This window comes from Sminthopsis crassicaudata, chromosome 3, assembly GCF_048593235.1.
Source record: "Sminthopsis crassicaudata isolate SCR6 chromosome 3, ASM4859323v1, whole genome shotgun sequence".
Lineage (NCBI taxonomy): Eukaryota > Metazoa > Chordata > Mammalia > Dasyuromorphia > Dasyuridae > Sminthopsis > Sminthopsis crassicaudata.
The window spans coordinates 207,045,588-207,073,064 of record NC_133619.1 but is presented as its reverse complement, the minus strand read 5'-3'; the positions used below and the strand labels follow the sequence as shown (position 1 = coordinate 207,073,064).

General features: G+C 34.7%; 1 protein-coding gene across 7 annotated transcripts in view; it reads left to right on the top strand.

Annotated features, from left to right (window-relative positions):
- The window catches only part of CRYBG3 (crystallin beta-gamma domain containing 3), a 140,435-nt gene that overhangs the window by 16,114 nt on the left and 96,844 nt on the right, over positions 1-27,477 (top strand). For all 7 annotated transcript variants that reach the window (XR_012487920.1, XR_012487919.1, XR_012487922.1 and 4 more), the window contains exon 2: positions 7,511-7,577. Coding sequence is in view for 3 of the 7 variants with exons in the window: in XM_074299834.1 (XP_074155935.1) it covers positions 7,511-7,577 (67 nt within the window). In the remaining 4 variants the exon portion in view is untranslated. The remainder of the gene's footprint in view (positions 1-7,510; positions 7,578-27,477) is intronic.

Here is a 27,477-nt window from a genome sequence, read left to right as displayed (position 1 = left end):
ATGGATTACAATTTAAAGTAGAATTCTTCAATAATTTATATACAGAAAAAATAAGGGGAACAGCTATGATTCCAGACAAAGCAACAGTTAAAAATAGATACAATAAAATAAATATGTAGGGAAACAGCATTATGCTTAGATAAATAATAGATAGCAAAATGATGTTAGTGCTTTAGTAACTAAATACTAAAAGGAAAACTTAGTCAAATTATAGAGAACAAATTATATGGTAATATGATAGTGAAGGGACTTCAATGTATTCCTTTCAGATCTAGACGTATCTTAAAAAGGAAACAAGAAAAGAGTTAAGAAATGTGACATGGCTTTTTGATAATTACTGACTAGGAAATGAAGGAGGTTTACATATTTCTTAAATGTATAGCACCTTTATGAAAATAGAGACATAAAAAATCAACAAATTCAGAAAAGCAGAAACATTAAAACACACCCATAACTGACCTAGTGAAATGAAATGATGATCAGTAAGTGGCCTTTGATTAAAAGAGTAAAATTGATTAGCAATTCATTTCTAAAAAATTGGTGATTCAAAGAACAAGTATGAACAATAGAAAATTCATCAAAAAATATTCTATAATTAAGACAACATGCCACAAATTATGGGATGCAGCTAAAGCAATTTTGAGGAGAAAAACTATTGCTAAATACATTGATTAAAAAAAGAGATAAAGAAAAGATCAATTTAGAATCCAACTTTAAAAAAATCTCAATAAGCAATAAATTTAAAAACTAAACACCAAAATAGAAATTGTGAAAATCAAAGATTACCAAAAATCATAAGCTACCCTAAATTGATAAAATAAGAAACTTAAAATTTTTAATTCATAGAATAGAAAACAGGAAGCTAATCCTGTTTTAAAAGAAAAGAAAACCAAATATTTAAACTGAGAAAAAAACAATTATTTTCTATAATTGAAGATTAAAAAAAACTGTAAAGTTATTTTGCTTAATTATATGCTGATAAAACTGGTAGATGAAGAAAATGAATATTTATAAAAATACAAAAAAAACTATAAATAATTAATAGCCTAAAAATAGGTAAATTTAGAACTATAAGTAATCCAGTATTGGAAAGGCAAATTTTCTTTTTTTTCCTAGGATAAAACTATGGTTTTGAGATTTCAACCAGGGTGAGGCAAATCAGAAAAAATATATAGATCAGTATGTCCAGTTCAAAAAATATTAAAACATTATCATAGAGGCTATATCAATACATTAAAAAGATTAAATTGCATGACCAAGTTAGATTTATGCCATGAATACAAGTTTCATTCCAGATATGGAAAGTAATAAATTAATCAGTTGTATTAATAACAAGAATTAGAAAAGCCATCTGATAAGTATTGATATTTTTAAAGCTTTTTTTAAAAATCAAAATCCAATAAACATTTCTGTTAAAAACACTGAATTGCATATTGCTTTCTTAGAAAGCAGTATTTATTATAAATCAGTACCAATATAATATGTAATGGGAAAAAATAGAAGACTTTAACATAATTAAGGTTAAAACTGGGGATGTAAATTATCACTACTATTATTTGTTAGTAGATCTAGAAATGCTAGCCTTAGCAATACAATAATTAAAAAAAAAACAGTAGAAGTAATAGACAAAGAAGTAATGCAATTACCATTTTTGTGTTGATATGTAAAGGAAATTTTTACACCATAAGAAATGATAAAAATGATGATTTTAATGGAAACGGGAGAATTTTGTGAACTGATGAAAAATTATAAAACACCAGCAATATTATAAAGGAAAACCTTGGGGAAAAGGCTGAGAATTCTGACCTGTACAGTGGCTATCTATGATTCCAAAGGAGTAATGATGAAACAATACAGTGGTACCTCAGCACTTATCTGCTTCAGAATTCGTTGAATTCAGTATTTGATGCATTTAGAAGAAAAAATGCATTAGTCTTTTTTTAAATAGCTTTTTATTTACAAGATATATGCATGGGTAGTTTTTCAGCATTGACCCTTGCAAAAACCTTCTGTTCCAATTTTTCCTCTCCTTCCCTCTGCCTCCTCCCCCAGATGGCAGGCAGACCAATACATGTTAAATATGTTAAAGTATGTGTTAAATATATGTATACATATCCATACAGTTATTTTGCCGTGCAAGAAAAATCGGACTCTAAAATAATGTAAAATTAACCTGAGAAGGAGAGTGGGAATGCTATGTAGTGGTTCACACTCATTTCCCAGAGTTCTTTTGCTGAGTGTAGCTGGTTCTATTCATTACTGAACAATTGGAACTGATTTGGCTCATCTCATTAAAGAGAGCCTCATCCATCAGAATTGATCATCATATAATGTCTGTGAAACATATAATGATCTCTTAGTCCTGCTCATTTCACTCAGAATCAGTTTATGAAAGTCTCTCCAGGCCTTTCTGAAATCATTCTGCTGATCATTTCTTACAGAAGAATAATATTCCATAACATTCATATACCACAATTTATTTAGCCATTCTCCAATTGATGGACATCCACTCGTTTTCCAGTTTCTAGCCATTACAAAGAGGGTTGCCACTAACATTTTTGCACATATGCAAAAAATTTCCCTTCTTTAGGATCTCTTTGGGATATAAGCGCAGAAGTAACGCTGTTGGATCAAAGAGCACATAGTTCCAAAGTGCTCTCCAGAATGCCTGGATGGAGTCACAATTCCATCAACAATGTATCAGTGGCCCAGTTTTCCCACATCCCCTCCAACATTCAACATTATCTTTTCCTGTCATCCTAGCCAATCTGATAGGTGTGTAGTGGTATCTCAGAGTTGTCTTAATTTGCATTTCTCTGGTTAATAATGACTTGGAGCATCTTTTCATATGACTAGAAATAGTTTCAATTTCTTCTTACAAAAATTGTCTGTTCATATCCTTTGGCCATTTATCAATTAGAGAGTGGTTTGATTTCTTATAAATTAGAGTCAGTTCTCTATATATTTTGGAAATTAGGCCTTTATCAGAACATTTGATTCGGAAAATGTTTTCCAGTTTATTGTTTTCCGTCTTATCTTGTCTGCATGAGTTTTGTTTGTACAAAAGCTTTTCAATTTGATATAATCAAATTTTTCTATCTTATGATCAATAATTATCTCTAGTTCCTCTTTGGTCACAAATTCCTCCCTCCTCCACAGGTCTGAGAGGTAAACTATCCTATGTTCTTCTAATTTATTTATAATCTCATTCTTTATGCATAGATCAGGAACCCATTTTAACCTTATTTTGGTGTACAGTGTTAAGTATGGGTGAATGTCTAGTTTGTCAAACAGTGAATATCCCAAAAGCTGGGGTCTTTGGGTTTGTCAAACACTAGATTATTAAAGACTATTTTATCCTCTGAACCTAACTTATTCCACTGATCGACTAGTCTGTTTCTTAGCCAATACCAATTGGTTTTGGTGACCACTGAATTATAATTTTAGATCTGGTGCAGCTAGGCCACCTTCATTTGATTTTTTTTTTTTCATTAGTTCCCTTGAAAGTCTTTGACCTTTTGTTCTTACAGATGAATTTTGTGGTTATTTTTTCTAGGTCATTAAAATAGTTTTTGGGAGTCTGATTGGTATAGCAAATAAATAGATTAATTTAGGTAGTATTGTCATCTTTATTATATTTGCTCAATCTATCCAAGAGTACTTAATATTTTTCCAATTGTTTAGATCTGACTTCATTTGTGTGGAAAGTGTTTTGTAGTTTTGCTCATATAGTTCCTGAATTTCCCTTGGCAGATAGATCCCCAAATATTTTATACTATTGACAGTTATCTTTGTATCTCTTGCTGTTGGATTTTGTTGGTGATGTATAAAAATGCTGAGGATTTATGTGGATTTATTTTGTATCCTGCAACTTTGCTAAAGTTGTGGATTATTTTTAATAGCTTTGTTTTTTTTTCATAAATAACCAACTCTTAGTTCTATTTATTAATTCAATAGTTTTTTTTTTACTTTCAATTTTATCAATTTCTCCTTTTAATTTTAGAATTTCAAGTTTAGTATTTGATTGGGGGTTTTTAATTTGCAAGCCCAATTCATTGATCTTCTCTTTCTCTATTTTATTCAAGTAAGTCTCTTAAAGATATAAAATTTCTCCTTATTACACTTTAGCTGCATCCCACAAATTTTGGTATGTTATCTCATTGTTCTCATTCTCTTGGGTGAAATTATTAATTGTGTCTATGATTTTCTGTTTCACCCATTCATACCTTAGGATGAGATTATTTAGTTTCCAATTACTTTTTGGTCTATTTACCCCCTAGCTTTTTGTTGTAGTTTTGTTCTTAAATTTTATGTACACCTTATTCTTAACTTAAATAATAAATAAGATAATCATTTCTGTATACAAAGCAAAACAGGAGTATTATAAATGAAAATGCAAATGACTAAGATGTATTTTTTTCCCTTTGAAAAAAAACTAAGTCCAATCTTTCCCTGCCATCCTCCATGTCTATGGTTCTTTTTACAGTCTTTATTATGTTCTCTTCTGTATATATTTTTTAATGTTTCAATGAATTTTTTCTTTATATAATATTCATATGCTCCCTTTTCTTTCTACTTTCATATTCCCAATGGAAAACAATATGTCTAGTTAAAACACGGTCCTCATTCCTCCATTATCCATATGTGAAAATGCCTTATTCTAAATCTTGAGTCTATTACCTTTGTCAGAAAGAAAAGTACAATGATACCTCAAAACTTGTTAATTGATTCCAGAAGGCACAAATTGCAAAATTGACTAATACTAAATGAATTTTTCCCATAAGGAATGCGTTTCCAATCTGCAGTCTAATCATCTCTCACATCCCACCCAGAATGTGGAGGTGGAAGCTATGGTCCCTTCCAGGCTCTGGCAGCTACCCAGGGCTCTAGTCTTCTGCTAATGCTCCTGCTGCTTCTCCTTCTGAGTTGGCAAGTTGCTTTATGTGCCTTCCAATACTACTGTTTTTGGAAACCAGAGAATTTATATTGCAGTCTCATTGGCTTACAGGAATTGCCCCATGACCTTCTTGCCTCAGCATCATGGACTCCAATATGACAGACCTAAACACAGCTGCCTTCACTAGGGAGAAGTTGCCAAGGACAATACCAGGGATGGGACAGTAGTAGTCTGAACAATACATCTGGTCAACCTCATATCCCTACTTCTCCACTAAGACAACAATCTTGAGAATCTTGAGAGGTTCTGAGTAAGTCTTAATGCAGGTCGGCAGAGCCCAGATGGCAGAGAAGATACAAAGTCATTCTAAGCTCCCCTTCTACCCTCACTACCAATTATCAAATTCAGCCTCTGAAACATGCTTGATTGGTAAAATCCACAAATACTGGGAGTACAACGAATTACCAGCTGAAAATAATCTGGAAGATCTATAAAAGGTTTGTCCTGATTGGCCGGAGCAGGCCAGCACAGGCAGGGAGGCATAACACAAAGACTAGCACTGAGTGGAGCAGGATTGGGTGGTGGTCTCCAGGGGTGGAAAATTTGCAGGGAGGACTCAACCACAGGTTGGCTGCTCTGCTTTGATGGCAAAACAACAGCATCAGCAGAGAAGTTACACAAATGCCAAAGGTAGAGTGTACTCCAAAAAACAGCCAGAATTTAACAGGACCTGGCTACACCCACCTAGCACCAGAAGTGACTCATAACAGACCACAGCACAGCAGTGCAGCCTCATTCCGTAGAACGGGGCTTTTGCCAAGGGCAGCCATACTTCTCCACGTGGGGGGGGGGGAGGGGGGAGAACTCTGCCCAGAGCAGCAGAACTTTCACAGTGCTGTCATGCTTCCCAGAGCAGTAACACTTCCATTGTGGGGCTTTTCTTTTTCTTTTCCCCCCTTAACCCCCCCCCCCCAGTATTAAACTTCTCATCACCACTAGCCTCATGCAGGTCCCTCTTTAGAATCCCTCCCACCCCTTTTGAGTCTCTTCCCTTTTCTTATACCTTTCCCTTATTACTCCTTCCTTTTCCCTTTTCCTCTCCCACTTTTTAATGAGGTGAGATAAATTTCTTTGTAAACCAAATTTCTATTGTTTCCTCTTTTAGCCAAATCTATGAGAGTAAAATTCCTCCCCCTCCCTAAACCTCCCCCAGATATGATATATTTCCTTTGCCTCTTGGTGTGAGATGTGATTTCCCTCTTTTTATCTCCCCTTTTCCCTTTTTCTGATACTATCCTCTTTCCACTTCTACTTCCCTTTTTTATATTATAGCAGTAAAATCAAATTATACATGCACTCTCTATATATGTCCATACCAGAAATACAGTTCTCAAAAGTTCTTTTTACCTTTTTCTGCTTCTTTTGAGTCCTGTAGTTGGAGTTCAAATTTTTTGTTTAGCTCTGGTTTTTTCATTAGAAACAAATTGAATTTACCTGTTTCATTAAATGTTTATTTTTTTCCTGGAAGAAAATGCTCAGCTTAGCTGGGTAGCTTATTCTTGGCTGCATACTAAGTTCTTTTTCCTTTCATAATATCAGATTCCAGGCCCTTCAGTCCTTTAATGTAGAAGCAGCTAGATTCTGAGTGATCCTTATTGTGGCTCAGTGGTATTTGAATTTTTTTTTTGGCTACTTGTAAGTTTTTTTTTTTCTTTTGTCTGATAGTTCCGAAATTTAGCCACAATAATCCTTGGGAGTTTTTATTTTACGTTCTCTTCGAGAAGGTGTTTGATGAATTCTTTCAATGCCTATTTTACCTTCTATTACATCTGGACAGTTTTCTTTGATGATTTCCTGTAAAATAGTGTCTAGCCTATTTTTTTCATCATAATTTTCAGGAAGTCCAATAATCCTCAGATTATCTTTTCCTAGATCTATTTCTCAGGTCTGTTGTTTTTCCAAGTAGATATTTTACATTTTTTGCTATTTTTTCATTTTTTTGGTTTTGCTTGACTGATTATTGATGTCTCAACGAATCATTCATTTCTGTTTGTTCAGTTTTGGTTTTTAATGAGTTATCTTCTTCATTTTTTAACTTCTTTTTTATATGTCCAATTGAGTTTTTAAATGAGTTGTTTTGCTCTATGGAATTTTTTTCCATTTTACTAATTTTTTTTTTTTTTACTGAGTTAATTTCTTTTTCCAGTTCACAAATCCTTTTTTCCTGGGAGTTCTTTATCTTTTCCAATCCACAAATTCTGTTTCCCTGGGAGTTCTTTACCTTTTCTAATTCATATTTCAGAAAGTTGTTTTCTTTTTTCACTTTATCATTTAGTGAGTTATATGCCTTTTCTGTACTTTCTGTGATACTGATGATCAATAAAACATAGGATAGACTAGTAAAAATAGATGAAACTGATATTTTTGAATTTATTTGTGAAGTTGACATTCAAATTAATGTTTTCTTAATAGGATACTTGTTAAATGAATCTTGAGATATGTAGACAAAATATGTGTTAATTTTCAAATTAAATTATAACAAATATGATTTATATGTTGCATTGATTTAAATTTAATAAATCAATTCTTTTTCTTGTGGTTTTTATTTTTCAGTCCAGAAAATGGGCCTGTCATTTTAAGTCAGAAAATAGAAGCTGCACCTTCAACAGAGCCAGTAAAGGTATAGTTGATTTAACAAACATGAGAGGGGGGTGGGAAGAAGGAGACATTATACTTGTTATATTTTTATATTTTCTGAGCACAAGTTTTTTCAGATTCTAAAACATTTTAGATTTTAAAAATATTAAAGTATCATTTTTGTCCAAGATGTAATTTCTACATTTCTACAAAACACAGTGCTAGGGAGAAAAGAGGTTAAATTAAAAGTAACTTTTCAACTGTTTTTTCTGAAAAATAAGATACTACTTTAAAACTTGTTTCTCTGAAGAATATATAAAGTAGCTCATATGATTTTAATTCACTCCAGTGTAAGAATATACAGGTGTAGCTAAGAATTTTTCATCTGAGGCAAAACCATTAAAGCATTTCCTGTTTCTGGAAATGCACAGTAGAAAGGATGGTCTGGGATAGGTGCTAACCAAAGCAGAGGACAAAGTCTGAGAGTCAAGGTCTTCAAAGTTGTTCTGGGAAGTATGAAGTATTTCTCTCTGGAAATATATACTTCATTGGACCTTATTCTTACCAAAGAGGGAATTTCTTAATGTAGCACATTATGGAAGCTCTGACAAAAGACACCAGACTCCTTTGAGGTGAGAGAATTGTTTCTGTGTCCAGAGGTCATTGTATTGATCTGGTGCTGCACAGGTAGATGAATATAACTTAATTTTTTGTAACTGGGTGGTGAGGAAAGTTGCATGTCTTCTATAGAGTTCCAGAAGAAGAAAATCTCCCTCCCCAGAAAATATTCTTCCTCTCCAATTTTTAATGCCAAGGCAAAAACCTCGTTTGTCTTAGCCTTATTGCATCATTAATGTACCTGACTTCTTGGAATTTCCTTATAAAGAAGGTAGTTTGTGACAAGGGATAGTTGTGAGGATTGGGATAGGGAGAAAAAGAGTTTTGGGAAGTGACAGTGATGTGTTTTAAAATGAATAAAATATTTTAATGCAGTTTTTTAACATAAAAATATTTGGATGACAAAGGATAAAATAAATATAGTCTCTGAAAATTATTTCATATTAGATTCTGTGGTAAAGTAGAACAAAAGTGAAGAAAATTCAAAAGTTATGTTATGTGATAATTCATGGGGGCAAAACTCCCCACTTCTCTAATGAGTCTGGAACCAGCATAAGAAATATTTGGGAAATATTTAACAAAATAAATTTTAAAAATTAAACTTTCATATATTTTTTTCTAAGTCATTCTGGCAGGTATCTTTTCTGTTTTGAGTTTTACAACACTGTCTTAGGTCATCCTCTTTATTAATGAAATATTTCTAAGTTCACAATAAAACACAAATTTAATTATTAAAAACACATCTGAAAAAGGTGCAGTGACTTTTTACTTTTGCAAATGAATAGTGATTATACTTAATTTGTGTTGCAACTGAAAAAATTCTCTTTAGGGGCAGCTGGATGGTGTAGTGGATAGAGAACCAGCCCTGAAGTCTGAAGAACCTGAGTTCAAATGTGGCCTCAGACACTTAACACTTCCTAGCTATGTGACATTAATATAATGTTTTTATTGGTTTTCTGGAGGTCTCTGGGGCATCCTCCTTTTCAGTTAGAGTAATCACCACAAGAATAGCCAGGCATAAAATCCAAATTCTTTATTGTCTCCTTGCCTAAGCAGCTTTCTGAAGATCCTTTCAGATCGGCCTTGGTCTCTGTAGGGAAAGTGCAGGAGGCCATTCCCCAAGGTGGTATGAGATGAGGTGGTGTGAGATGAAATAAATGAATATGAGTCTGAGAGCTTGTGCTTCAGCATCCAGCCATCACAAAAGTGGACGATGGAATGAATCTGTCTCTGCATCCCTGCTGATTGTTATATACTCTATTATAATTACATCATCGTAGGTGTGAATCTTGTAGAACTATATTAAGTACTAAGTACATGTACTGAATTAGAGAACTATTAATCACCATGCTCTAGATAATCATCATCTTATTAATTCCACTGAGTTAGCATCTTGTAAGAAGCCTTGTTTTAAGTACAGAGTTCGGGCCCATAAAAACTTAGCCCCAATTGCCCTAGCAAAAAACAATCCCCCCCCAAAAAAAAAGAAAAAGAAAAGAAAATATTCTCTTTATAGCACCATTATCTGATAATCTCTAATTAATGAAACTTTTCAAGATTTTTTCTAGGTCTGTTTACAAAGCAAAAAAAAACTTGTCACCTAAAAATCAACCCAGCAATTTGAGATTATAGGAATTCCATAATTTAAAAGCTTTTTGGAACTCTGGAGCCACTTTACTGTATATATAACTAATATATAAAAATAATAGTTCACTGGTAATATGTCCAAATCTCCTGTGTTCCTTTTGTTGTTTTTGTAACTTGGGGCAAGTCACTTCCCTTCTCTAGGTCTCAGTTTCTTCATCTTTAAAATGAGGGGGTTGGATTAGATAGCCTTTTAAGGCCTCTTCTAGCTTAAAATCTATACTATACCATGAACCAGATTGCTCATTGACATGAATCAGAGGTAGCATGAGAACATTTCTACATTAATTTGATTAATTCTCAAAGTATCTATTATTTTTTTAAATTATAAAAATTAGATTTTAAGACTAAAAAAAAGGTCTTTTGGATTTGAAAGTGTCAGATTTGGATTTTGAAAGTCAGACTGCAAAAAGGTTAAGGAGTAACTACTCTGCAGTACTCTGAATGCAGTTTTTTTTTCTTTCTAAGAGTTTGAAGGAAAGAAAAGATGATGGGGGAAGGAACAGGGAAGGGCATAATAGAATTAACCAAAAGAGAACCCAAAATATTGGCAAATAATGTATTTTTGGTACATTAATATTAGGCAAAATGAATTTGTTCCAGAGCCAGTGAATTTTATTTTGTGACTTCTCATTCAGTATCTTAAAAGCAGAAAAGGGAGGAATATAGGATAATTGTGGGTTATTAGGAGAGAAATAATAGAGATGCCTGAATGGGTACAAGCTTGATAGGAAGGCAAGTGAATCTGGAAAGGGAGACTGATTGAGAAAATCAATTTCAGTAGAGGGATTGAAAGAGAACATATTAGAAGAAGTAAAGTATTGAACAGCTGAAAGGAGAAGAGGTCATAGTCATAGAAGAAAGATATTTTTTAGAATATTTTAGAACTAAAACAGTTCTATCGATGGCAATCTCTATGATAATCTTCCCATTAGGGTACTTTAAAAATAGACCAATTGGAATTGAGATTGACTAGTTCATAAGAAGGATAGTAGGGGATAGTGAAAGATCACTGGACTCTGAGTCAAGAGACTTGAAATAAAATTTTCATTCTTTTTTTTTTAAGTACTTGTAATAGAAAAATATAATAGATGTCAACTCTAGTAAGGGAGGAAGTTCCTTTCACCTTTTTTTGGTCACAAGTCACTGACTATTTAAAAAGTTCCATTGCCATGCATTCATATTTGAGAAGAAATAATTAAGGGCTTTAGAGTAGTTTTTAAAATGAATTTCTGGTTATTATTCCACTTCTCAGAGCCAGATTAGGAAGATGAGTTCATATGTTCAGAAAGTTATCAAACTGTGCATACCCTTTGATCCAGCAGTATTTCTACTAGGCCTATATCTCAAAGAGATCTTAAAGGAAGGAAAGGGACCCACATGTGCAAAAATGTTTGTGGCAGCCCTTTTTGTAGTGGCAAGAAACTGGAAACTGAGAATGGCTGAATAAGTTATGGTATATGAATGTTATGGAATGTTACTGTCCTATAAGAAATGAGCTGATGATAAGTGAAATGAACAGAACCAGGAGATCATTATACATGGCAACATCAATATAATACAATAACAATATAATCAATGGCAATACAATATAATACAATTAAATTGCTTGCCATCTAGGTGAGGGGATGGGGGGAAGAAGGGGAAAACCTGGAACACAAGGCTATGGCAGTGTTGAAAATTATCCATGCATATGTTTTGACAATTAAAAAGCTTTAAAAATTTTTTAAAAAGAATTATTTAAAAAAAGAAAGAAAGATGACTTCAAATCCAGCCTCAGACATTTCCTAGCTATGTGACCCTGGATGAGTCATTTCTCCACTGTTTGGTTTAGTCAGCTAGAGAAGGAATTGCAAACCAATTTGTCTCGAATGTAATGGTCCACATAATCAAGAGTCAGGCATGACTAAACAACAGCAAATTCCAGTTCTAATAGTGCATGATGAGAAGCAGAATGATGTTTGAGGAACAGGAGCTAGCCTGGGAATCAGGAAGATTTGAAGTCCAATGCACATACTGGCTATGTGACTCTTATCAGGTCTTTAACTGCTTACATTTCTGTCATTTGAGAAAATCTTAAAGTAGTGAACTTTTTCAATATTGTCAACTATCTCTAAGACTTAGTACTGTTGACTTCAGATTTGGCCTTAGACACTTATTAGCTGTGTGACACTTAATTAACCCTTTTGGCCACAGTTGCCTCATCTGTAAAATTGTCAGTAGAAGGAAAGAGTAAACAAACCATTCCTATATATTTGCCAAGAAAACTACAAATGACGTCATGAACTGAAATGAACAAAGACTATCAAGAAGAACCAGAAGCATTTTCCAATTTGCTGATAGGGTTGCTTGGACCAAACCAAACTTGACCAAGTCAGGAACTTGTAGACCTAACTCCTTGAGGGTCATCACTCTAGTAGGGGGATTGTGAACTGTGATTTTGAGGTTATATAGATCTTTTAGAATATCTTGAATCTTAGTTTGCAACTTTCAGATATTAGGGGCCGATCCCAAGTATTACTTTTTTTTAAGAGAGCTGAATGCATTTTTTGTTGCTTCCAGTATATTATTCTTTCTTCTTACCCTATAACACCATCCTTAAAAATAAGAAAAAATGGAAAAATACAGTCTTTACATTTAAATTTCATATTTCTATCTTTCATATTTGCAGGTCTTCTGTCCTTACTCTTGGCCAAAAGCAAAATTTGTTGCTTTTTATTAAAATTGTTCAAGTTAGTCACTATATCTCTAAGAGTTTGGAGATCAGTTTCTTTTTGCTACTATTTCTGACAGGTATCTGTTAATTCTATCAATCAAGGCTTTCTTTGTATTTAGAAGTTTATGATAATGCTAGTAATTTTTCCAATTACATGTAAAGATAGTTCTTAACATTCACTTCAATAAGATTGATTTCCAGATTTTTCCCCCTCTTTCTCCTCCATCCACCTCCCCAAGAGGTCAGGCAATCAGATATGTTATATGTGTACAATCAAAATATTTTTCCACATTATTCATGTTGTGAAAGAAAAATTAGAACAAAAGGGAAAAACCATGATAATGAAAAAGCAAAATGAAAACAGTATCCTTCTCTATGCATCCAGACTCCATAATTGTTTCTTGGGGTGTGGATAACACCTTCCATTATTAATCTTTTGTAATTATATTGCTAAGTCTATCATAGTTGATCATTATACAGTATAACTGTTACTACTATATACAATGTTCTGGTTCTGATCACTTTATTCAGCATCAGTTTATTTAAGTCTTTCCAGATTTTTCTGAATGCAACTTGCTCATCATTTCTTGTGCAACAGAAGTATTTTATTACATTCATATACCACAATTTGTTCAGCTATTCCCCAATTGCAGGGCATCCTCTCAATTTCCAATTCTTTTGCCACTACAAAAAGAGCTGCTATAAACATTTCGGTATACATAGGTCCTTTTCTCTTTTTTAAAATGATCTCTTTGGGATATAGATCTAGTAGTTGTAGAACCAAAGAGTATGCACAGTTTGGTTGCTCTTTGGGTATAGTTCCAAATTTCTCTCTAGAATGGTTAGATTAGTAATTTATAACTCCATCAACAATGCAATAGCATTTTCTCACATCATCTCCAACATTCATCATTTTTCTTTTCTGTCATATTAGCCAATATGAGAGGTGTAAGGTGGTGCCTCAGAGTTTTAATTTGTATGTCTCTAATCAGTAGTGATTTAAAACATTTTTAATATGACTATAAATTGTTTTTGTTTCTTCATTTGAAAACTGCTTGTTCATATTTTTGTTCATTTGAAAACTGCTTTGTCCAAAATGGGGTTACTTAAGTATTTGTATTTTTATGAATTTGACTCAGTTCTTTATGTATTTTAAAAATGAAGCCTTCATGAGAAACACTTCCTCTAAAAATTGTTTCCCGGCTTTCTGCTTCCTTTCTAATCTATTAATTGCATTGGCTTTGTTTGTATAAAACCTTAATTTAATGCAATTAAAATTTTTCATTTCATAATATTCTTAATCTCCTCTTGGATTATAAAGTCTTCCCTTCTTCATAGATTTGATAAGTAATCTATTAGTATCTTGATTTGCTAATGGTGTTATCCTTTATTAGACAATTACATTTGTAGTGGGAGATGTTGGTCTAAGCCTAGTTTGTGCCATACTGTTTTCCAGTTTCTCCAGCAGTTTTTGTGAAATAGTGAGTTCTTACTCCAGAATGTGGAGTTTTTGGGTTTATTAAACAGTAGATCAATATAGTCATTGAGTGTTGTGTCCTCTGTATCTAACCTATTCTACTGACCTATTTCTTAACCAGCATCAGATAGTTTTGATAATTGCTGCTTTATAATAAAATTTTAGATCTGGTATCAGTAGATGATCTTTAAACTTTTTTTCATTAGTTCCTTTGATATTCTTGACCTTTTCTTTTACCTGGTAAATGTAATTATTTTTTGTAATAATTTTTGGTAGTTTTACTCAATTAATGAAGGTAGAATTGTCCCTTTTATTATATTAGTTTGGCTTACTCATGAACAATTGATATTTTTCCAGTTATTTAGATCTGACTTTATTTGTTTGAAAAGCATTTTATAATTTTGTTTATAATGTTCCTTGCTTTGTTTTGGCAAGTAGACTACCAAATATTTTATATTATCTAAAATTTATTTAAGTTATTTAAAATATACTTTTTCTATCTCTTGCTGCTGGGCTTTGTTGGTAATATATAGAAATGCTGGAGATTTATGTGGGTTTTTTTGTATCTTGCAATTTTTAAGTGTTTCAAGTGGTTTTTAGTTGATTTTCTGAGATTCTCTAAGTATGATATTATATCACTTACAAAGAATGAGTTTTGCTTCCTCATTCTTTGTTCTGATTCTTTCAATTTCTTTTCCTTGTCATATTGGTAAAAGTCGCATTTCTGGTACTATATATTAGCAATAATTGACATCCTTGCTTTATTCCGATTTTATTGGGTAAATTTGTTGCTTATCCTTATTATATATAAAAATACCAATTGGTAATGTTAGATACTGTTTATCATTGTGAGGAAAACTCCATTTATTTCTATAATTTCTAATGTTTTTTAACAGGAATAGTGCTATATTTTGTCAAAAAGTTTTTTTTTTTCTACATCTATTGATTTTTTTTTTTTTTAGTTATTGATATGGTCAGTTGATATGGTGATAGTTTACCTAATATTAGGCCAGCCCTGCATTTCTGGTATAAATTCCAACTGATCATAAAGTATTATTGTGGTGATAAATTGCTGTAATCTCTTGCTCTAATATTTTATTTAATTTTCTTGTATCGATATTCATTAGGGAAATTGATGTATAATTTTCTTTGGTTCTTCCTAATTTAGGTATCAGCACCATATCTGTCATAAAATGAATACAATGAGACTTTTTTGCCTATTTTTCCAAATAGTTTATATAGTATAGAAATTAGTGCTTTGTTAAATGTTTGGCAGAATTCACATGTAAATTCATGTGGCCCTGGAGATTTTTTCTTAGGAAATTCACTGATGGCCTGTTCAGTTTCTTTTTTCCAAAATGGGGTTACTTAAGTATTTTATTTCTTCCTCTGTTAATTTTTACAGTTTGTATTTCTGTAAATATTTATCCCTTTCACTTAGATTTTCACATAAATTGCCATGACAGTTGAGCAAAAATGCTTTAATTATTTTTTCAATTTCCCCTTCTTTAGTGGTGAATATATCCTTTTCACTTTTGATTCTGGTAATTTAGGTTTCTTTCTTTCTTTTTTTTTAATCAAATTGACCAAAGGCTTATTTTTAAAATTTTTTTCTCCATAAACTGCCTCGTGGTTTTGTTAGTTCAATTGTTTTCATACATTTAACTTTATTAATATCTTCTTTTTTTAGTTTTTTTATTTACGTCCCCAGTACATTGATTTTCTCTTTCTCTATTTTATTCAGGTAGGCATTTAGAGATATAAAATTTGCTCTAAAAAAAGTTTTGGCAAACTTTGATTCAACAGTGTTTCTACTGGGCTTATATCTTAAAACAGTGGTCCTCAAACTTTTTAAATAGGGGGCCAGTTCACTGTCCCTCAGACTGTTGGAGGGCCGGACTATAGTAAAAACAAAAGCTCACACTCTGTCTCCGCCCCTCAGCCCATTTTCCATAACCAGGAGGGCCACATAAATGTCCTCAGCTGGTCTCATCTGGCCCACATAGTTTGAGAACCCTTGTCTTAAAGGGACCCACATGTGCAAAAATGTTTGTAGCAATGTTTGTAGTGGCAAGAAACTGGAAACTGAATGGATGCCCATCAGTTGGAGGAATGGTTGAATAAATTATGGTATATGAATGTCAAGGAATATTATTGTTTTATAAGAAATAACCAACAGGATGATTTCAGAGAGGCCTGAGAGACTTACATGAACTGATCCTATGTGAAATGAGCAGAACCAGGAGATCATTATACACGGCGATACAATGATCAATTCTGATGGACATGGCTCTCTTCAATTATGAGATGATTCCAGTTGTTTGGAATCAGTTCCAGTTGTTCAGTGATGCAGAGACTGTGGGAATTGAGTGTGGTTCACAATATAGCATTTTTACTCATCTTGTTATTGTTTGCTTGCACTGTATTTTGTAGTGGATTTAACATATATTTCTACCATTTTAACATATAGTGGACTACTTGCCATCTAAGGGAGAGTGTGGGGCAAGGGAGGGAAAATTGGAACACAAGGCTTTGCAAGGGCTAATATGCATATGTTTTTTTTTTCCAGTCTTTTATTTATTTATTTATTTGTTTGTTTGTTTGTTTATATTAATTTTATAATTATAACATTTTTTGACCATACATATGCATAGGTAATTTTTTTTACAACATTATTCCTTGCACTCCCTTCTGTTCCGAATTTTCCCCTCCTTCCTTCCACCCCTTCCCCTAGATGGCAGGCATTCCCATACATATTAAATATGTTATAGTATATCTTAGATACAATATATGTGTGCAGAACCGAATTTTTTTTGTTGTTGTTGTTACAAAGGAAGAATTGGATTCAGAAGGTAAAAATAACCTGGGAAGAAAAAAAAACATGCATATGTTTTGAAAAATAAAAAGCTTTAATAAAAAAAATAATTTTGGTATATTGTCTCGTTGTTCTCTTCAATGAAAATTATTGATTTTATGATTTATTGTTGGATTCTTTAGGATTAAATTTAAAATTAACTTTTAGTCTTTCTTTGGCCTTTTATTAACATGCAATTTTTATTGCATCATGATCTGAAAAAGATGCATTTAATACTGTGTTTATGAGATTTTAATGCCCTAATACATGGTCAGTTTTTATGTAGTTGCCATATGAGAAAAAAGGGTATTACTTTCTATCCCAATTAATTTTTCTTCAGAGGCCCATCACATCTAAACTTTCTAAACTTCTGCTGACCTTAACTTCTTGTTTATTTTGTGGTTAGATTTATTTAATTCTGAGTTGGGAGGTTGTGATCCCTCATTAGTATGCTTTTATTATTATTTCTTCTTGTAACTCACTTAACTTCTCTAAAACTGGTACCACTTAGTACATATGTGTTTGATACTGACATTTCTTCATTGTAGAACTTTTTAGCAACATGAAGTTAACCTTCCTTATCTCTTTTAATTCGATCTGGTTTTGCTTTTCCCTGAGATCGGGCATTGCTACCCCTGCTTTTTTAACTTCAGCTGAAGTATAATTTTTTTTTACCTTTCTTTTTGTATGTATCTCTGTTTCATATATGTTTCTTGTTAACAATATATTGTATAATTCTGCTTTTTCCAAATGCTACATTTAAAATGGCAGCAAGCATAGGACTTGTTAGCCTTCTTTCTATAAGAGGAACGTATCTTCAAATGGCAACAAATTTTGGAAGCAGTATTTTATTAATATTAATAACAACTAATTATTAATTGTAACACTTGGATTCCATCTTCAGAATTGATTAATCTTGCCAAGAGCATGTATGGCATCTTTATTTCTTCTAATCCTAAGCTTTTCTGGTTATTCTCTTAATATTTCACCAGATTATTTTGTGAGTACATAAAGAATTCTGAGGGAATATATAGACATTTAATATTTATGGTCTTAAAACATTTTGTTGATCTTAACAATATCTACTTGTTCTCATGCATCTTACCATATATTTTGGTGAATTTGGAGGGAACTTGAATTATGATTTTAAAAAGAAAAACTTTAAAGCTGAGGTTTTAATAGGGAAGTATAAGAATATCTTACAGGTATGTATTGTAAAATGTGTATTTAATTACAGGGTGGTTAATGTGCTCTTATGGAAGAGAAATTTTAACGCTCTTAATGGTTACTGGGTTTTTAAGGAAAAGCCACTTAACAAAGGCAGCCCTGATAAATGATTTGCATAGAAGAGACTCCCTCAAGATAGGAACTAATGATGTTAATAATGATTTACATTTATATAGTGCTTCACTGTTAGTCATATACTTTTCATGGTACACTGAAAGAAATAGATAGTACAAATGTTATTTTCATTTTTTAGATGACAAAATTAAAGTTAAGAACGGATGAATAAGTCACCTTGCACAGAAGTGGAGGAGCTGGGGCTCAGGTCTTTTGATCTAAATTTGTTGTTCTTTCTTAATAGTGTATGACTTAGAGCTTACATTCAGATTCTAACCTGAAAGAACAAAAAGAAGGACAAAAAGGTCTTTAAAAACTAGCTGAAATGCTCAAAAGATGCTCTGTTGTAATGAGGAAGAACTTTTAATACATTTACTTTCTTAAATAAGTTTTTATTGCTATCTTTTGTTTCTTACACTGTCACAGTTATCTTGAATATGTTTTCCTTTTCTTCTCCCAAAGAGCCATTCCATAAAACTAATAGTATTTTTTCAGATTCTTTTTTTAAATTAATAATTATAAAATTTTTGACAGTATAAATGCATGAGTAATTTTTTAAATAACATTATCCCTTGTATTCATTTTTCCAAATTTTCCCCTCCCTCCCCTAGATGACAGGCAATTCCACACATTTTACATGTGTTACATTATAACCTAGATACAATATGTGTGTAAATCCAATTTTCTTGTTGCACATTAAGTATTAGATTCCGAAGGTAACCTGGGTAGATAGACAGTAGTGCTAACAATTTACATTCACTTCCCAGTGTTCCTTCTCTGGGTGTAGTTGTTTCTGTCCATCATTGATCAACTGGAAGTGAGTTAGATCTTCTTTAAAACAAATAGTATTTTAAAGAGGAAAAAACCCCAACAGAATTAATACATTGAAATAGTCTGAATATACATGCAATAAATAATACTTGTAGACTACTCACCTCCACAAAGAAGTGAGTTAGGGTATTCTCTTACCTCTTTATTTGAATCCTGCTTGATATCTATAAACTTTTTAATTTACTTTTGACTGTTTTGGGTTTGTGATTATTCTTTCAATTTGCACTGTATTGTTATTTTTGTTGTATTATGTATATTCGTGATTTTGTTGTATTATGTATATTATTGATTTTTCTTACTTCATCACTTTGTGTAGATCTTTCCAAGCTTCTCGTCATTTTTTATCACATGATAGTATTTCGTTACATTTATGTTCCTCAGTTTGCTTAAACATTTTCCAATCAGTGATCATCTACTTTTTTCTAGTTCTTTGTTATAAAAAATACTTCTCTAAATATTCTGGTGCACATGGTGGCTTTCTTTTTATTAATGGTTTTCTTGGGATAAGCCCAGTAATTTCAACATTTTAGTCATTTTAATTTAATAATTACAAATAGTTTTCCAAAATGGTGGGTATTGTTCCACAGATCCAAACCTTTAATATTGGCTATTGTCATTATTGACATATTTGCTAATTTTCAGGGTTGTCAGGAGAAACCTTAGGCTAGTTCATTTGATTTGCATTTCTCTTAGTGATTTATAGCATTTTAAAAATGTATTTGTGAGCATGCTGTAATTCTTCTTTTGAGAAGTATTTGCTCATCCTTTGATCCCTCTTCTAGTACAGAATGGCTATTTTGTATATACATTTGTTATTTGTATATCTTTGATAAAAATTCCTTATCAGAGAAAATTTATTAATTTTAATTAATAAACTATTAATATGATTACAAATTAAATTAAGTGAAACTCAGGTAACTAATGTGTCTACTTATTTGAAAACTTCACTTAATTGTTCTATCCTTGATGAGAGATAGGAAAGGGGGAACTCCGTTGGTTGACGCAAAGATAGTAAGATAGTCCCATGAGGCACAGTGTCCCCTGTAAATGAATTTACAGTACTGAAAACCTAGATTGATAAAAGGTTTATTGTAGAAATTGGAAGTAAAGTTGAAGGTAGAAAGATGCCAGGGCCTAAGGTAGTAGCTGAGCGGGCAGGAACCCTTACATGGCCGGAAGGATACCATGTTTTTGGGGGGAAGGGCTCCTGCAAAGAGAGAGCTCCAGCTTGGCTCTTTTATACCTAAAAGGGGCTTGTGGGTGGTGCCCCAAGTTCTTGGAGGACATTTCAGATAAGGAAGAAACTATTTGTGGGGGCTTGGGGAAACCTGAGCAGATAATGGGGGCTGGGCCCGGATATTCAAAAGGGTGCTTTTCGACCAGGATTTGTGAATCAAAGGTCAGCTATGGGGGGTGGGAAATCAGAAAGGAAATCTTAAAAAGACCTCAACCCCCATCATTTCCCCCTTTAAACAGTTAAGACTTAAATTCTTTTTAAAAAAATTTGGGGTAGTGTCCTTCATTTAAGGTAAGGTTGAAGATTTTCTCCAAAGATCTTCAGAGTAGTGGGGTCCCCTCATCTTGTTCTCCCCTCAAAAACCACCTCCAGATGCATATGGGAAAAGGGGCATCGATCTCCTCTTAACTGCTTTGAGCTGACAAGGTTTCGTAGAGATTTGGGGTTTCATGCCAGGAGGTGAAGTTGAAGTGTGGGGGACGGCAGCAGGGCATCTAGGGGGTGTCCCGGTCAGTTGTCCAGTCAATGTTCTCCAGGCTGAAGGCCAGCTGAGAATCCAAAGTTTGAAGCCTAGAGAAAACAGATCTCGGGAACAGATTAAAAGTGGGGTGTCATCCAGGGTGGAGATGGTGACATTCAGGAGATGGGGTCTTTAGCAAGAAATGCATCAGGTCCCTTCTGTGGGCTGCTTGTCTGATGGCCCATCTAACTATCAAAGAGAAATAGGAGAAAATGCTGACTCTTAATTTCCAGGAAAGCTAATTTCTCCTGGGTTTGGGATTAACGGTGTGGACTCAGAAGTCAGGGGAGGCAAGAGGCCTTGATATCTAGTAGATTTAATTTAATGAACCACTGCTCTTTTGTAAGGCAGGGTCTAGGGATGGGTATATCCCCAGTTGTCAGGGCTGCAGATCAAGATAAGAATGCAGTTTAAGCTCTTGGAAATGTTGGAAAAACTGTTCTGTTCTTGAAGAGAGTTGGTTATTCAATAAGCAAAGATCCTGAATCTTTTCCTTCCTAGTTTCCCCACTCTTTATGGGGGAGGGGTGAAAGGAGTCAGAGGGAGTACACAGTATCACATAGCCTACCCAGCTTACCGGCCCCTGAGGTGTTCAGTCTGTGCTGAGATAAAAGGGAAACAGGGCCAGACCTCAAATTCCTACCAGGGAGCAGGATGCTGGGGGGCCAGTTCAAACCTTGTGGTGTTTGCTATAGTGGTGAGAAGGCAGTTCCTCCTGCTCAAATTCAGGACAGAGACTGGGATTTTCTAAGGCTTAAATCTAAAAGAGATTTGCATTAAAAGGGCACCTCTGCTTCTGAGTGTCTGGAGGCAGAAGTTGTCCTGAGAAGAGAAGAGCTGGGAGTTTCAAGTTAGCGAGATAAAGGGAAACCAACAGGTGTTAGAACTCAGTTTTGGTCTTACAGATCTCTCTTAGTTGTCCAGTAACAGACAGATGACCAGATACAATGATTACATATAATCAGGCTGGAAACAGCAAGGTATGACATAATTGAATTACATTAACAATTTCTATTGACTATTGCTCTGATCTTAAAAATAAGTTACAGAAGGAAAAAAATGCAAGAACATAAATTCTAAACAAATATTTATCATAACCTTATATTGATAGCAGTAGGGGATTTGTCCCAATAAGTTCATATCCAAGTAGATGTTTCATAAGTGAACATTATTCACACAAATCAGTTTGCTTTTAAAATATCGAAAGCAATGCAATCATATAATCAATTTAAACTTATACAGAATGTCCAATTCCATATAAGAGAATTCAAGAAGTTAGCAGTTAAACTTTTAGAAATAAATCCTATCAAAATATGGATGACATTCACAGAAACCCAGGCTAAGTTTGAATTTTATTGCTCTTTCCCAACCTTGTTTGCTTCAAAGGGGCTAGCTTTGGTGGGTGTGGGAGCCCTGTCAAGGTGGGTGGGGATAGATTAGTTAATCTGTTCAGTGGAGTGTATTGAGGGGCAGTAACCAGACTCCAACTCTATAGCTTTCATTCCCTTTAGACATCCCTAAGAGAGAGATACAACAAAAACTTTTAATTTTTATCTATGTTCCACAGAGATATTTATAATTGAAATATCCAGCTGAGAGCTTTGAGCTCCAGACAGAGTCAATCTAGTCCTGGGAAATGAGCTGTCCACCTCGCTGATAGAGGGTGGGGGTTTATGTTACCTCATGAACAGTAAATCAGGAAGACTGAAATAGAGGCAAAAGCAATCAGACTATTGGAGTAGTAGGTCTCTAGAAAGATGAAATAATCAGTGGAGACAATATATTGATGAGATTCCCATAGCTTGGGATGGGAAAGGCATTCTGCTATTCTGAAACATAAGCTCTTATCAAGTATTCTGATAAAGAGGCAGGGAGAGGTTTTGTAGAACTAAGAAGCAGGGAAACTTAAGGCCCGACTGAGTCAGGATAATTAGGGAAACTGAGTCAGGACAATTAAACAAATAAACCAGACTAAAACTAGAAAATGCAAGGACTTGTAGCAAGGATCAGTTTCTCCCTGATGACCCCAGAATTATTAGCATCAAACAGCACTCCTCATTCAGAGAGACACAGAAGCCTCCCTGCTCGAATCTCTGCAGTTGGGGGGCATCTCAGCCAGAGATGGACAGTCTTTACTAAGTCTGTGGTTATTTGTGCATTTAACTCAGCCTCTGTTGAATAGCAGTGCTTAAGGCAGTCCTGCTGCCCTAAGAGGGCATCCCATGTCTGTCAGGGGCTCCAAGAGCGAAAAAATGGAGTTGAGGGCTCCATTCTCTCTTTCTCTCTGGGACAGGACAGATTTCTGAGCAAATTATGCAGTTAGACCAAGACAGGCCACCCCAAACCATTAGAGTCCTGATATCGAAATGCTGAAATAATAATTAAGGAACTGGGTAGAAGGAGTGGAGAAACAGATCAAAGATACTGCCAGTCCTTGGACAGGTGTCTGATTTTTGGTTGTTTCTAAAGAATAATCCCAAAGACTGAATAAGGGATTTCAAAGTTAGAACATAACCCAGCAAATCATAGTGTAGTAAATTTTAAGAAAAAAGTAAAATAGTTTCCAATTCAGCCTGAACTTAATGAAATAATACATCAGTTTTTCCCAATTTCCCGACCAGCTAAAATCTCAGTTTTCCTTCCTCCCCTATTTACAGAAATTATCAGATCATACATAACAGAGTAGTAAATTTCCTAAAACAGCAGTAGTCAAACAGTTTTATACAGCAATAGTTAAACAGTTTCTTTCATACAGAGCAATAGTCAAACAGTTTTAGCAAGTCCCCCAGTTTTAACGAGTCTTAAAATAATAGATCAATTAATTTGAAGTCTGGCCTATCTCAGAACCTTTTTATAAGCCAAGCCTCTCTGCAGAAGGTGGATGTGGAGAAATCCTACATGGCCTCTTCCTACTCTATTAGAAGAGGCAGGGGGAGGGGAAGGCAGTACTTAATGTAGAGAATAGTGGTTCAGATCCTACCCCACCCATCCTTTAGTGAGTAGGGTGTGGGGAAGTTTGGATCATTTACCCTAATTAGAGATATGCAACTCCTGAAAAAGTGGGGATTGGGCAAATAGGGAGAGATTGGAATTCTACATAGAATTCAGGTATTAATTTAGCCATTCTCTAAAAGGCAACTTGAGGGAGAATCTATTCATATTCTACATCCCTGGGCTTCCTGGACTGAAATGCCAGAGAAATTGAGGTAAGGAAGAGATCAGTTTAAGGAAACTGAGGCAGTAAAAAAAGAGAACTGTAGTACATCAGAACAGAGAAAGATTCTAGAGAGGTGCCAAATAAAAAGTAATTAAGGAGTGTTTTTGTTTTTGTTTTGTTTTGTTTTTTTAAATAGTTTCAATCTCTCTTTTAATTCACCTCCTGCCTGCAGTCAGGATGAGAGGAAAAGAAAAAAAAAAAAAGAAAAAAGAAACTATTCTCACTCTCTTAACAATTAATTTGCCTTGATTCGGAATTTTGTTCCCTGGCCAAAATTACAAAGATCTCCTTTCTGAAGTTCTATTCTGGTCAGGACTAAAACTAGAAAGGGAATTTTTAATTGTTGGCAGGGGGCAGAGAATGCCAAACGAGGTAAAATAGGAGAGTGCTCTAGGAACTAAAAGTCCTGGACTGAGAGAAAAGTCAGGAGTTCTCACCTGCAAAGTTACTGAGAACAGAGAAAGGCTGAGCAGTTTAAATTCTCTAACTAGGCTTTATCTGTCCAAGAGCAGGTAGGTATGCCCTGAGGCTTAGAAAAAATGGGCAGTTTTAAAATCATGGAAAAATCTTGTAGTGAAAGGCTGCTATAGTGAAAAGCTGTGACTAGAGGCTCTGTTCTAATTCAGGATGACTAAATCAGAGAAACTGAGTCCCATTTTAAAATGTATGGAGCAAGCTAGTTCCTTCCCTCCTTTAAGAGCCAGGTAAAAGCTGTGGGAGGGGCGTACAGAGTTGTGGCAAAGTACCTTTTTAAAAGTTAACAGGAAACTTTTCTAGAGATCTTGAAAAGATTTGAGTCCCCAATCTCCCCACTGTACCCCAAGAAGGGGACAGGATAGGAGCATTTAAATGGCAGGTTGCCAAGCCTCATGGGAGAAGTTTGAAAAGAGAGAGGATGGGGGAAGGGAGAGATGTTATCTTACCCAGTGTTTCTCCAGTGGCGAAGGTGAAGGCTCACAAGGTCGGGTAGAGACATATCTCCAAGTTCACCCCGATCCAGAGACTTTTTTCTCCTCATGGCTACAGCCTAACCACTACAGTGGAGTATGAGAGGGGCTCAAACACAGATTTCTCCCTCAGAATAGATCAAGGTGACTGCTGGCCTAGGACCCTAAAGGGATGGGATCCTCAGAACGGCCACATGGTGGGGGAGAGGGGTGAAGAAGAGACACTTTTTCCCGTATGTCTAGGAGTTCTGGCCCTCAAGCCAGCTTTCTGTCGAGATAAAGGGATTAAGGTTCCTTGGTCCTATTATCCCTAAAAATGGAGTGTGACAAAAAGAGGACTTTTCCTGAAATGCAAGTAGTCTCCACGGGAGAATTTTGCTTGCAGCCCAAACTTGAGCTTGGTGCTCACTATCTTTTAGAGATAGAGTGAGGAACACAGATTTTCTTCCTGGAAACTGCATGAACTACTAAGGAAGATGATTGGTTCTGAGAGACCTGAAAAGGTTAAGGTTAGTTTTCAGGGTAACAATTTTTGGGGTCCCCATACGGGCCACCAAATGATGAGAGATAGGAAAGGGGGAAAGGAACCCCGTTGGCCCATTGGTCGGTGCAAAGATAGTAAGAAAGTCCCATGAGGCACAGTGTCCCCTGTAAATGAATTTATAGGCCCGAAAACCTAGATTGATAAAGAGGTTTATTGTAGGAATTTGGAAGTGAAGTTGAAGGTAGAAAGACGCCAGGGCCAAAGGTGGTAGCTGGGCGGGCAGGAACCCTTACATGGCCGGAAGGATACCATGTTTTGGGTGGAAGGGCTCCTGCAAAGAGAGTGCTCCAGTTTGGCTCTTTTATACCTAAAAGGGACTTGTGGGTGGGGCATTTCAGATAAGGAAGAAACTATTTGTGGGGGGTTGGGGAAACCTGAGCAGATAGTGGGGGCTGAGAAAACCCAAGCCAGCTCAGATCTGGTGGGGGCTGGTCCCGGATATTCAAAAGGGTGCTTTTTGACCAGGATTTGTGAATCAAAGGTCAGCCATGGGGGTTGGGAAATCAGAAAGGAAATCTTAAAAGGACCTCAACCCCCATCATCCTTACTAAATATCATTCTTTATTTTTCTGCCTTTTATGGTATATACTTTTTGAAAAGGCCATCTACATTATTTTCTCTTTTTTCACATTCTTAACACCTTATAATCTGTCTACCAATTTCATCATTACCAAAACTATCCTCTCCAAAGTTACCAACAATTTCTTAATTGGCAAATTCAGTGGCTTTTCAATACTCCTTGACCTCTCCACAGCCTTTGACACTTCCTTAGCCTTTGCTCCTTGATATTCTTGTTTCACTAGGTTTTAGGGACACTACTCAATCCTAGTTCTCCTCCTACTTATCTGATTGCTCCTTCTCAGTCTCCCTTGCTGGGCCTTCCTTCAGATTATACCCTCTAATCATTTTAGTCTGGGCCCTCTTTTCTTCTTCCTCTTTACAACTTGACTTGGAGATATCAATTCCCATGGATTTAATTATGATCCCTATGCTGACAGTTCTCAAATCTTTCTGTCCTGCCCAAGTCTCTTTACAGACCTCTACCTTGCATATCTTGCTGTCTGACAGACATCTCAAAATGGTTATCCACTAGACATCTTAAACTCAATGTGTCCAAAAGTTTATTCATTTATCTTTCCCCCTACCATCCTCTTAGTTCCTCAGACTTCTTGATCTTTCACTTCCCATGTCCAATCTGTTACCATGTCCCATTGATTTAATCTTTTCAACGTTTCTTGAATACTCTACCCATTTTCTCAGATCCTGCCACTACAATAATGGTGCAGGTCTTAATTTTCTCAGGCCTAGACTACTGCAGTATCCACTTGCTGAGTCTTTTCTGCCTCAAGTATGTCTCTGCTCCACTAAAGTGATTTTACTAGACTACAGGTCTGATTTTGTCATTCCCTCCATTCCATAAACTCCAGGAGCTTCCTGTTATTTCTAGGATCAAGTGCAAAATCCTCTGGCATTCAGAGACTTTCATAACTATAGTTGTTATTATACCTTTCTAGTCTTATATCATACTCCCCAATTGGGACTGTGATCTACTGACTTTGCCTTCCCCATACTCTCCTCTGAAGTCTTTGCAATCTCTCATCTCCAGGCACTTTTTTTGCTGTTCATGACTTGGAGCGCTTTTCCTCTGCTTGCTGCCTTACTTTAAGTTCTAGCTGAATCCCTGTCTTCTACAGAAAGCCTTTTCCTAACCTCTCTTAATTCTTATACAGTCCCTCTGTAATTGTTTCCTATTTATTCTGTATGTATATGCATATATATGTATTTTCTTCTCCATTAGATTGTGAGCTCCCTAAGGAACTTCCTCCTTGTCACACTAATTATTTAATAAATGCTTATTAATAATTTAATAAGTGTTTATTAACTAGCATTGGTTTTAGTTCATCCTATGAAACTTTTAATTCAGATCAAAACCAGCAAAATTTTTTGAAGACTATTTCCTAGAAATTTGGTTTGTATGGACTAGAAGTATCTTGAAA